Source organism: Seriola aureovittata, chromosome 22 (genome assembly GCF_021018895.1).
Source record: "Seriola aureovittata isolate HTS-2021-v1 ecotype China chromosome 22, ASM2101889v1, whole genome shotgun sequence".
Lineage (NCBI taxonomy): Eukaryota > Metazoa > Chordata > Actinopteri > Carangiformes > Carangidae > Seriola > Seriola aureovittata.
This window is the reverse complement of record NC_079385.1, coordinates 7,605,497-7,618,186: the sequence shown is the minus strand read 5'-3', so window position 1 is coordinate 7,618,186 and position 12,690 is coordinate 7,605,497. Positions and strand designations below refer to the sequence as shown.

The following is a 12,690-nucleotide window of genomic DNA, read 5'->3' as shown; positions in this document are numbered from 1 at the left end:
TTGCCCATTTCAAAACGGAAATGTGAAAGTTAGATGAACATTTGGATGTTGTGCTCCACGTGGAATCGTTACTGTGACAGTGAAACCTACATAGCTCCCGACTTCTCCACAGCCTTCTGCCGGCGCCCACAGGAAGCCTTCGCAGCAAGGACGAAGATCACTATGTTCACCTACAGAGAGAGAGAGAAGGTTAGTATTTTTTCCCATTTAATTTCACTTTGATACACACAGTTTTATCCATTTGTGAGTGTCTCGCAACTGTGAACTCATGCATGTTTGACTACGGTGGTTAACCACGTCGCTGCACCGCAGATGCATTTCAAATCACGTCTAATTTCAAATGAGTCAGTGACAGTTGACGCTTTGGAAGTTCGTGGTGTGTTTTCAGCTGCAGATGTCTGAATGTTCTGTGGACTAGTTTAATTCATGCACACACCAGGACGACTACAAAGATGGGTCCTGCGAAGCTCCAGATGAGTGTGTCGTGGACGGAAAGCCAACAGAAATCTGGGTTCCCATATCCCTGAGGGTCAAGACCCACTGCCAGACCTACACACACAAACACATAAACACACAAAATGATGTCAAGGCAAACGTTCTGCAACAAACAGTTTTCAGTTCAAATACATTTTTTTTCCTTGATTTTTTACCCTTAGTAATAGAAAAAAATGATGAAATTCATGCCACTCTTGTCCCATATAGGACATATAGGATATCCAAATCAAGGCAAGATATACTGTATCTGTCTCTACAATTATTTTTCTCTCTGTCTCTTGTTCAATCATTTTCCCACGAGGATCACAGCCTCTTCGGAAGATATGAGTTTCAGCATGAATCAACCTGACAATCTGCCATCTTCAATTGCCCTGTTTCTCAACTTGTGTAAGTGTGTGTGTGTGTGTGTGTGTGTGTGTGTGTGTGTGTGTGTGTGTGTGTGTGTGTGTGTGTGTGTGTGTGTCTCACCAGTGATGATAGCCGGTATGCCCCAGCCCATGGCGTAGTAGAACCTCATGTGGCCGTGGTTGATGTTGCGCAGCTCGGTCAGCATGCGGTAGATATGCAGCCCCTCCACAAACATCCAGGCAAAGGTGCACATGTAGAAGTAATGGAGGAGGATGGCGATCACTGTACACACAAACTGGAGGGAGATAAGACGGAGAGAGGGAGAAGAGACAGAAATCTGTCAGTATGAGTCGACATTTTGATGGAACCCATATGAAAATCCAGAAAGGCAGCCTTGGTTTTTTTTTTTTAAACCACGTTTGTCCTCTCATCAACCCTGCTACTAATGAACCTTCCTCCTCAGCGACTTTCTCACTTGAACACAACTAATTCCATCCATCTGTGTGATGTCCATCCTTTTTATCAATTAAAAATATTTTACCTGCTCGATTAATCGACAGACAAAACATTATGGGACAAAGTTTTGACAACTGTAATCATCACTTAAGTCATTTATTACTAAAACAGCCACAAAAAAGTCAGGTTGTCGGCCTCTTGAATGTGAGGATTTGCTGTTTCTCTCTGTTTTATGTCCTCGTAAATCAAATGTTACTGTTGGGCAGATGTGTGTGATTTGAAAATGTCACTTAAGCCTGCAGGATACTGTGATGGGAATTTTTTAATTTTTCTGGCATTTTATAGACTCAGTAACTAATCAATTTGTCAAAAAAGTAATTAAGTGATGAATTCATATTGAAAATAATCAATATTTTCTTCACTAGTGACAAATTTTTTCATGACAAATTTCACCAGTTTATGAAATGCAGTAACGCACATTCCTATACCTCCTTTCCACCCTATTTCCATGTCTGCTGCTGCTGTAATAGAGGAATGCGGTGTGTTAGGGAATGTCCCAGCAGGTGAGATACTATATTTTAGTAATGCTGTGTATGACTGTGGAGATCAGAAGCAGAGAGAGAGAGATAGAAAGAGACTACATGGGGTTATAAATCATTCTGCAGATGGCCCTCGGCATACACTGACAGCATTCCACAGTTCTGACACACGCACACACGCACACACGCTGCACACAAACACTGCAGAACAAACAGTCTCTGAATTCAGAGATGGTTAAAAAAACAAACACAGATTAAACTCTCTCTTTCTGTTTTTTAAAACACCCTCAACATTTGACTTCTGCACTCAACAAAAATTCTGATTAAAAAGCAGATAACGCAGCGTGTGATTAGTCTGTGTGCAAGTCGACCTCATCCCAGTCAAAACACAGTGACTCAGAACATTTCTACAAGAAAAAAGACAAGACACCCATGATTGAAGCTGAATCAAAGGCATCAAATCTGATTGATACTGTAGATCAGAGGAGGACCTCTAATTGGTCAGAGACTGTTGTAACTGGGCGTCTTTGCTTTCATATTCACAACATTTTCAGTTTTGTAGATTTGTCCAAATGTGGAGGGGATGCTGAAATGTTTAGCGGATCTTTTTTTAGGGGATATGAGTTTGTACTTTTTCATTTTTTAATCGTTACTGTTAAGTTCTTTCCTTCTTTTTTTTTTTTTTTTTGTTGAAAGAACTGTCTTGGAAGAATTTCAATGTTGGGTAGATATATTTGGTCTTCTTTGTGTCCCACACTTGAGCTATACGGCAAAAAACGTTGCTGTAGTAACATTTCAGTCCAGTGAAAGATTGTGATATAAAGTTTGGACAACCTGAAGTGATTTGATGTTAATCCCGGATTTCTTTCCACTCTGATGGTCAGAGCCAAAATTTACATCTGGTTGACGGCTGGGTGATGGCATTTACTACCCACCACGGTGTTTCAGGACTGCCAGTTGGACCTGACGATCTTCTGATGTCTTTGCATAATATTGTAAACATCTGGTTTAGCCAGACTAGTGAGAGCTGACACATTCATCTTAAAGTGAGACTGTGTAACTTTTTAACTAAGAAGACATAACACATTCTTCCTTTAAATAGTAGTATTCATACGCAATAAAATACACCACTGCTCGGTTTGATACAGTCAGGTGTTTTCCTGCTGTGACGCTACTTGGTCTGGGGTGACCAGTAGCTTATTGTTTTCTTCACAACATTTTACACCATCTAATAACTGTCACTTGTGGCTACAACGGCTTCTGTTCAACAAACATCACAATACATACAATCTTACTTTGAACATCTTTCATTTTGAAGACTTGAAAGTGGACAGATAGCTAAGGAAGGCTAAACGCCTCAATATGTGTCAAACTAAGTGTTGGCAAAAAAGAAAATCTGATGAACTGAGATTAATGACAACAATAACGATACTCTGATATATAACTAATGTAGCATCCACATCACTTACGAAGGTACTTGTCACATTTTCAAAAATCTTTACACCTAAACTCTGCTTGTTTTTAAATCTGTCCTGATGTCTCCCCAGAACCTATGAAGGATATCAGCTTTCCAAATCTCATTACATAAATATAGTAGGATTACCTGTCAGTTAACAGATTAATGATGTTTTCTGTACCACAAACATGCAGGAGATTTATCAAGTGAAAACTAAGAACTTGTTCTGGGAAACCTTTGCCAAGGCTTACTGCCTTGAGGCCTGCTTCTGGAAACAGGTACCAGTCACAGCATGTCTCCACTACTGGCCCATGGAGGTGTGTGTGTGTGTGTGTGTGTGTGTGTGTGTGTGTGTGTGTGTGTGTGTGTGTGTGTGTGTGTGTGTGTGTGTGTGTGTGTGTGTCCGTGTCCGAATGTCTGTGTCAGCAGACTTCAAAGAGTTCCCACACCTTCTGATCCTTTACTGTATGACTGAACGTGTGTGCGCGCACATGTTTTAGGCCGTTACTACGTGCAACCGAACTCCAAACTAGGTTAAGAACTTAACACACTTAACTCATTAGATAGACCTCAGACTCTACACTGTCTCAGCCTGTATCGTACACCTCTTTAATTAAAGAGATTTACAGTAACAAAGTTACATCAGACTGGACTCTTTGTTCAGTAAAATCAACTTACAGGTTATATTTAGATGGAGCTTTGGCAACCGGCGCATTCCTAACTATTACAGTTATTAGCTGAGCATCAAAACACATAATCTGTCAAATAAAGACAGACTCACAGGTAAGCCTTGGCCCATTAAGCCAGGTAAAGCCCCTGTCAACACACCATTAGATGGCTTCCCGCAGGCCAGACAAATTATTGTAAGATGCCTGGCAGTTTTTAATACAGTAAACATCAGAGCAAGACATCTTTCTACTCTCTCCACGCTAATGCTTATGCTAAAGCATAAGAAAAGCATTAACCGGTGTGTGTCTGTATCATATGCATTTGCAGTCTGTGTTGTATATATCTATATGGTGAGGATGTTGTTCTTCTTATCTTGTTTCTAGTCACCCTCATCTCCTGTTCCATGCATAATCCAGAACAGGTCATTTTAGACAAAGACTGCACAAAATGTGCTGTTCTTGGCTCATGTTTAATTTGTACCCAAATGTCACAAGCTTGTAGTGTTTGCTTAACATCACCAAACAACACCTTTAACAGCTTAAACCAATGATACCCAACCAGCAGTACCGAAGTACCTGCGTGCCAGGGGGTTACTGGAAAGATTGAAAAGTAGCTCGATTAATTTTAAACAACAGTAAATTGTGATTTGATTAAAAAACATGTATCCAATTAGTCACCTGTAACACTGAGAGTGCTAGTGAAAACTAGTAAACAAGTAGCAAAGCTAGCTAAAAGTTCAGAAAAATGGTTGATATAGTAAGCTAAAGGTAAACAGTTAAAATAGTTAGCTAAAAGTAATGGATTATGTTTCAAATAGTTAGCTAAAACTAATATATAAACAGGTGAAATAGCTAAAAGTAAGCTAAGAGTAACGGATAAAGTTTCAAGTAGTTAGCTAAAAGTAATGTAATGGGTAAATGGGTTAGGGTTAGATAATATTTGAAATGTCTAGCTTTTGCCTCTCCTAAAAGTAGAAGTACAATCTTGTTTTTTAAAAATACTACTATAGCAATACCCACTTAAATATAATTAGTAGTGTTAAATAACATCCAACATTCAAAATGTGTTCAAAAGAACTCATTTGGACCGTGATGGGTGGCACTGATGAAGGGATATTTGAGTTGATCTGACACGGTTGACAAAAGACGAACCACTGCCTTAAATAGTCACAATATACTGCAGATGCACAACACAGTGTCTCCATTGCACATATACCCTGTTTTCTGTGGGCTAAAAATACACTCACCGGGTTGTCAGTCTGGTTGATGCCGAGCAGGAAGACGAGCTCAGAGAAGAAGAGCGCTGCCACCAGGTTCCTATGGATGGCGTGGAGGTTGGAGCGGAGCCGGCGTAAGAGGCACAATAGGATGAAGGTGATGAGGAGAAGGATAAGGGAGACCGACACTGTGGTGTAGGTGACGATCTTCAGGGGGAGAACATCACCGTGCTGTGGGGGGAGCGATTCAGACACTGAGTCAGAAATCCATACATAGGTAACTAATGCGATAAAGCAATCTTAGCTGGCTGTTATAAATGAGGCTGGAAAGACAAAACTTTAATGAAGCACCTCTCTCTTGGAGATATCCATCAGCACAGCAAAGCTGGTCAGGTGATTACACTGACAGCTTATGTGGCTGTTGTTTCTGTTCAGCACCTCACAGCCTTTAGAGGACCAGCCGCCTGTCCCTCCAATCCTAAACACACCGACACACACATACAAACACACAAAACAGACATCAGTAACGTGGCACAATGCTAAGAAAAAAAACAACATTATGACTCTGAGCTACTGAAAAAAAACTCCTGGGTGTGCAAACATATGTGTGTAAAGTCCAACTCACGCGATGGAGTGGTTCCAGAAGACACAGACAGGCTTGGTCCTCTCCTCTGTCTCCAGCAAGGTGTACTCCAGGGTGATGGGGGGGTCCAGGATGAGAGGGAGAGGCGGACCCTCGCTGTGGACTGTGGCGCTCACTATGGCTGTGTTGATCACCGGGCGGTTAGGGAGTCTGCAAACACAAGAAAAAAGGGAAGTGTGATCTGGAGTTAATTTAAAGTTTTTAACCACTGAGCTACAGCAACGTGCAGGAGGTCATGTTGAAATCATATTATACCATAACAAACCCAAAAGTTGATTACATTTGGACATATTCTCTCTTATCCTTTTGTTAACCTCCCAGTCTTATGTTGGAAATATTTTCTCTCCTGTCACATACAGTATGGATACGGAGCAGTCTCTGACTCCATGTTCAGTTTTTTCTGAATAACTACACAGTTTCATATTGCTCCATGCAGGCAGTGATAGATTGGTTCTATCAAACACACCTACAATAAATATTATGACATGTATTAACATTAAAGATTAAATATTTTCATGTGACGTAGAGTTTTCTTCAAAAGTTTGGGGGGTATTGTGAATTATATACACACCAGTATGCACAGTAGACAGATAGGGTGTGGGCACTCTTTTTTCCCTGTGTTAAATCACTCTTCATGCTTTGAGGCCTTGCTTGCAACTGTTGTTGACCGGATTACACATCATAATTCAATGCTAGAAAATTATGTATGAAAGTAGGTCTGCACTCCCTTGTGTTCAGTGTCTGACAAAAGCATGTATGTCGACATATAATGGTGCATTGGATGTCAGTAGTCTACCTCAGACTCCTGCGATCGGGGTCATATCTTTCCGGGAGAAGTTCTCCCAGTGATTTGTACACTATCACCACGGCAACCGGCAGAGGGGCAGCTGGCTCGAGGTGTCGGCGTCTCCTATCAGACACCGTGTGCTCCTCCTCAAGGGGGGGGTCGGTCTGGGTTGGAGGGGCTGGAGTGGGCTCCGCTGGATTTAGACAGAGATAGAAAGATAAACTGACCGACTTGGGCTGCAGTTTCAACTTGGTGTATTTTACTTAACATGTTAAGCTAGTGTGGTGTGATGCTACCTCTGTGGCCTTCAGGGCGGAGGTTGAACTGGGGGAAGTGGACAGAGGACCCAAGCTCTTTGGGGTAGGCTTCCTGGATGTCCTGGAACCGAGGGAATGTCGCTCTTTCCGGGTCCGACAAATCCAGGTAGTCCACTGTGAGAACTAGAGGGCAAAGAGGAAAATTGTGAGGATGACGCGATGTGTAATGATGTGCACCATTTTCACACAGTGTGATTTCTGTTCCTCTACTCACTCATGTTGTCAGTGACAATGGTGAAGGGTTTCAGGTAGGTTTTCCTGACGTTCTGCGCCAGCGTGTTGGCGTAGTCCTCGAAGTTGCGGAGCAGATGCGCCGTGCCGCCCTCGGTCCTCTGGATCTGCTCCCAGTGCTCCTTGTTTTCAGGGTCCAGTATGGCGCTGCCTGCTCGCACCAAATTCTGAAGAAAGATAAACACGACAGGAATGAAGATTTAATGTTGTATTGTTGAAATTACACGAATATCAAAGAGACTAGATGATAAGATAATGAAGCAAAGGTGGAAGTCAGATAACTAGAGCTGCTTTCCCGGTGAGGATCAACCAGTGGAGGGCAGTGTGCCACCAGTGCTCCCAGTGTTTCAGACTGGGCTTCACTAAATTATAGTTTAAAGATGATTTCAAATCATTTATTCAAGTTGTAATCTTGTTAAAGTCTTTAAATCAAAGTTGATCATTATATCCTGCTGCTTTTCTTTTCTACCTCATTGAACTCGGCATCCTTCATGGCAGTGAGGTCGAATCCCGCCTGCTGGCTCTCATACTGCAGCACCTGATTCAGCAGCTGAGCGGCCGTCTTCACGTCGTTGCCGTAGTACTGCGGGGTGTTGTTGGTGGCGCTGTGAAGCAAACGCACGATGGTCTTGGAGTGTTCGCTGTCCATCCTTGAACTGTTGCGACGCAGGTCCTCATTCTGGAGGAATGAGGGGGTGGGGGTGGGGGTGGGGTGTGTGGGGGGGTGTGGGGTGAACAGAGAACGTGAACGAGCAGGTCAAAACAGAGGAAAGCTGAGTGGGTGCAATGAAACACAACAGAAAATGGTCAATCCCTGGATTAGTGAGACTTTGAGAAGTTCAAGCCTGAAGTATTAGGTTCAGGTTCAAACACAATAGGTGAAGTACTTGTTGAAATCTCCTATAGACTGGAGATCGAATTACACTTCACTAAAGACACATCAGCACTCTTACAATGGAGAGTATGATTTAAATAACTACCAGTAATGATTGTGATTTTATTAAACAAAGACCAGTACAGACTCCCTGGGTACTCTTAATACTTGAGTGGAAAATAAATGTTTTGCTTAAAATGAGTTTGAAATGTTATTTTAACTTGTATTCACCAGTTTCTTTAGATGGGAAAAGGTGACGGTGGTGCAGTTGAAGAGCTCAGGAGACAACCAGCCTTTCTCATCGCTACAGTGGCGGATGGCAGTACCTGAAAAAATACAACAACAGAAGAAAGGAAAATCAAGTTTGACCTAAAATCAAACTCCTCAAATTTATTTTTGAAACATACTGGTGGCAGCAAAGTTAATTAAAAGCCATTTGTGAAAATGATATTATTAAAGTGTATTTATGCCCTGGGTTTTGCCTTTCAGGCTACTACTGGCTTCCCTGCCTTATTGGTGAAGGTTGTTGGGGCTGTAGGCCTGAAAGGAATACTGTACCTGCAGACACTACAGGGCTATAAAACATACCGACAACTACGTTTTGGGGTTTAAAAAATTATTTAATCTATATCTTTATTTACGGGATTGTCCTCAAAAGATGCTTAAAGTGGACATCAGTCAAAAAAGCAGATAATGAAGAATTGTGCTGTTTGTAGTAAAGATGCAAATTCAACCTTATCTATCAAAAATAGAAAGTGACAGAGTTTGAATGCTTCTGTAAACCACTTTTTGATCAGATACTGTGAACCGCTCTGAATATGTGCTACAGTTAAATACCTAAAAAATGTAAAACAGTTCCAGTCTTTGTGGTTTAAATATCTGAAACCACACTGCGTTCCAGTCTGAATCAGTTTCAGTCAGAGAAAAGACTTCATCCAAATGCGAAGTCTCCTCTCCTGCTATTGTTGCATTGTAAGGAAGAAATGGCTGAAGGAGTTGCCAGTTGGAGCTTGGAGAGCGCGAGTAGCAATGTTAGCAAATAAATTCCCCCACGGGTTTGAGGAGACAACAAAGGGGTCACCATGGTGACGGCAGTTACTAAGGGGGGGTGACCAGGAGAGCCAGCGGCTTTACTCTAGTTTTGAGTTCACCTCGTTTCTCTCTCTCTCGCTCTCTCTCTCTCTCTATCTCTCTCGCTCACACACACAGCTGGGGGAGATGGGGCCTTACTATCAGCTCTTAATGTACCTGCTGTTTTTCTACAAGTTTCTACAGATTAAACATCTACACATGATTGGCTGCTGAAAAAAGCACAGCTGAAATACTTGACCAATCAGAGAGCCTGATTAAAGCCTTATTTTTCAGCTTGTGCCTGTGTGTGTGTTTGTGTGTGTGTGAGACCGTGTGTGTTTATATGCCTTAAAATATATTAACTCAAAAAAGACATGACCACACATGCATCACAGACACACCTCAGCACAGAGACTGGTGTATTTTGTTTTCCAAAGCACGATTATATGGCTTTTGACACCGAATTTTAGTCTTAGAAATAAAAAGTCAGCAGCTGATTAGAATAGCTTAGCATAAAGCCAGGCAACAATGGAGAAAGAGCTAGCCTCAATCTGAAGGTAAGAAAATTTTGAACTATTCCCTTAACACATGAAACAGGATGAGAAAACACTTACATCAAGCTTGTTATTTACCTTGATATAAACCTGACCACTGATTGGTGGCCTTAAATCGTCTGAGATCCATTCATTTGAAGTGAATCACGGACTGCTTTGACTACATACATGCAGTTGTCATTAAAGGGACATAAAAGCACTCACCAATGGATCCTTTGGGACAGTTCATGGCGGCGGGGCGTCCAAATTTGGTCTTGGGCCACCAGACACCTGCGTCAAATGCCTTGGGACAGCCCTCGTACACCACTGTGGAGGAAAGGACAAACAAAAATAGAAGCTGTAGGTATATGGTTTTAAAAAAAGAGGCTGGCATTAATTCTGGGCCAGTGGGTAAACACACAACATGCTTGATATAGATTAATTGGCCCTAAAGGAAGTGGATCATAAACTGAAGTTTAAATTACCACAGAAAATCAACATGGCTTTGGTTCCACCTCAGGACACCACCTAGCCAGACCACTACATCTTATGAAACAGCCACGCAGACCAGCGCAGTGACATTCAGTCAAATTAAACCAGCAGAGCTATTACATAAACTGAGATACATAATTCATCTCAGCATATCTGGGTTAATAAATCTTCAGGACAAATCGAGCTGGGCCCTTCAGGCTTGTTTGTGGCTCCTCTTAATTGCCCGTAATCCCACAGTGTTCAGTTTTTAACTCTTAGTAGCTATAACATTTCCAATCTGAGTTTATTTAATCTGAAGCTTGTTGTTTGTCAGAGAGGACCAGGAAGGATTATTTTCAGTGCTCCGTTTTTTCAGATCATACTTTCCCTTTCTTTCAAGGTCATTTCTACTAGAGCACGAGACTCTCTGTCATCGCTAAAGGCTGCGGTGACATTAACTGCAGAGTTACTGCGTGTCTCGCTGTCGTCTGGGCCGTGTCTGGTGCAGAGCTGACAGATCGGTATGAGGCCTGTCATGGATGGTCACATCTCAGTGACCCGCAGGACATAACTAAAGAAATGTTTGGCCTTAGTTTTTCGTTATCATCTTTTCCTTCACTCCTCCCTTGAGTCAGAATTTGTTCAACCATATCCATATGAAATAATCATATAAAATATCATATCACAAATTCAAAAAGCATGAATTGGGACATCTGTTTTCAACAGTGAAATGTATATTTTCACATGTAGAACTTTGGGATTCAGAGCCATTAAAAGTCTGAACACGTTCTGAGGCTCTGACAAGTTTCATATCGGGTCAAACAGTCAGGGCATTGACATTCATTTTCTGTTCAGGACTTTGTGGTTTTGTCTCCTATTCATCCCTACTGTATTGTGTGTGCGCAGTCCCACTGCCAAGTTAGCCCACTAGCCAGACTCGCCTCTTCTGCTTGGCTGAGTCGCGACAAAGCCGCAAAGTTAGCTCAACTGCAGCACCAGCAGACGTGAGCGACACTATTTGTCTCCTTCTGACACTTCATCGATTCATCCGGCCCCACTGTGTGAACCGGAACATTTAAAGGAATAATACACCCAACTTCTTTCTCATAACTGTGCCTGTCATAAACACCTCAAATCCTTTATCTGAACATCATGGTTTCATTTTTCACATGGTTTCACATCATTTGTGTGATCTTGCAGCATTTTGGAATAGATATGTACTAGTTATGTTTTCTGTGAATGACTTATTGTTTACATTAATCCCTATAATTAATTCATTATTTCAGATATTAGCGAATTAGTCTATTGAATGTAAGTAGAATTGTGTTCTTCTGCAGGACTAATTTATCAATTATATTTTTACATTTGTCAATATGTAAATAACCAGAAATGTTGATGTCCTATATATATATATATATATATATATATATATATATATTACTCAACCTTAACAAATATTGCTTATGATTTTAGTCTCTCAATTTCCTGTTTTGGAGAAATAACTTTCACTCACACTTAAACACAAGTTACAACAAAATATATAAATTATAAATTATATATACCTTCACATCCGGTGGGTGTGACTTCTGCGAAGGGGTTATCACAGCGGTTACACTGACGACCTATCACTCCTCCTTTACAGGGGCACTGGCCAGTGATGGGGTCGCAGGTCCGAGACTCAGAGCCAACTGAGAAACACTCACAGGGATAGCAAGTGTCCTCACCCTCTGGACGATAGTGGTTTTCCTAGAGGAAGAAGGGAAGACACAGATAAGTCATATAATATCTAGTCATCAAAAGTCAGCTAGGAGGAAATATAGATATTTGGGGGCCCTGTGAGTGCATCTTTAAAATCCATGTCATTTTTACTTAACAGCAATTGCAGTATGATACTAAAACATATAATGGATGCACAAGTAGAAAAGAGTCATGTCAGATAACTGGTTGAGTAATACACCAGTTACACAGGAGTATGTTCCTAAACTTAGCTAACATTAGCCACCATTGGCTACTGGTCATACCAGACCAAGTAAGGTTGTATAAGCAAAACCCCTGAGTGAACTGAATTGATTCAAGGTTTGTTTTATTTCTTATAAATTCAACTTGTCATTCATAAGAGGAACATGAAACTTTTCTTTCAAAATCTACATTGCCTCACTTTAAATATTACACTAGAAAACAACAGTGCTTTTTAACAATCCTGTTTTTTAAACAACAGTATTCCCCTATCCTGTGCAGCTTTTGCTCTAAACACAAAGACTTTGGTGAACCACAAAGCAAACACTCTTATATTCCCTATTAACCTGTCAAATAGGAAGTTGTGTGTTTTTTTTTACCTTGCAGCGACACTCTCCAGTGGTTTTGTTGCAGTCTTTATGGAATCCTCTGCTGATATCACAGTTACAGGGTCCACACACGGGATTGCCCCACCAGCCTTGAGCACACGGCTTCTCCACTCTGTCATCAAAAACAAGGACATATTAAATTAGACTCAGCACACATGCATTTTGAAATACTTTTAGTCAATTTTAACGAAAGAAGATATAACCTGGGATTTTCAAAGTAACTGATTATCTGTGAAATG

The 12,690-nt window shown here is 41.2% G+C and overlaps 1 protein-coding gene across 5 annotated transcripts in view; it reads right to left on the bottom strand.

Moving 5' to 3' along the window:
* The window catches only part of celsr1a (cadherin EGF LAG seven-pass G-type receptor 1a), a 94,432-nt gene that overhangs the window by 8,265 nt on the left and 73,477 nt on the right, over window positions 1-12,690 (bottom strand). For all 5 annotated transcript variants that reach the window (XM_056367237.1, XM_056367236.1, XM_056367238.1 and 2 more), the window contains 14 exons: window positions 12,443-12,563; window positions 11,669-11,852; window positions 9,861-9,962; window positions 8,263-8,357; window positions 7,627-7,836; window positions 7,141-7,324; window positions 6,906-7,049; window positions 6,619-6,802; window positions 5,805-5,972; window positions 5,531-5,657; window positions 5,210-5,410; window positions 964-1,138; window positions 437-549; window positions 91-170 (listed from right to left, as the gene is read on the bottom strand). In XM_056367237.1, the coding sequence (XP_056223212.1) occupies window positions 91-170; window positions 437-549; window positions 964-1,138; window positions 5,210-5,410; window positions 5,531-5,657; window positions 5,805-5,972; window positions 6,619-6,802; window positions 6,906-7,049; window positions 7,141-7,324; window positions 7,627-7,836; window positions 8,263-8,357; window positions 9,861-9,962; window positions 11,669-11,852; window positions 12,443-12,563 (2,088 nt within the window). The remainder of the gene's footprint in view (window positions 1-90; window positions 171-436; window positions 550-963; window positions 1,139-5,209; window positions 5,411-5,530; window positions 5,658-5,804; window positions 5,973-6,618; window positions 6,803-6,905; window positions 7,050-7,140; window positions 7,325-7,626; window positions 7,837-8,262; window positions 8,358-9,860; window positions 9,963-11,668; window positions 11,853-12,442; window positions 12,564-12,690) is intronic.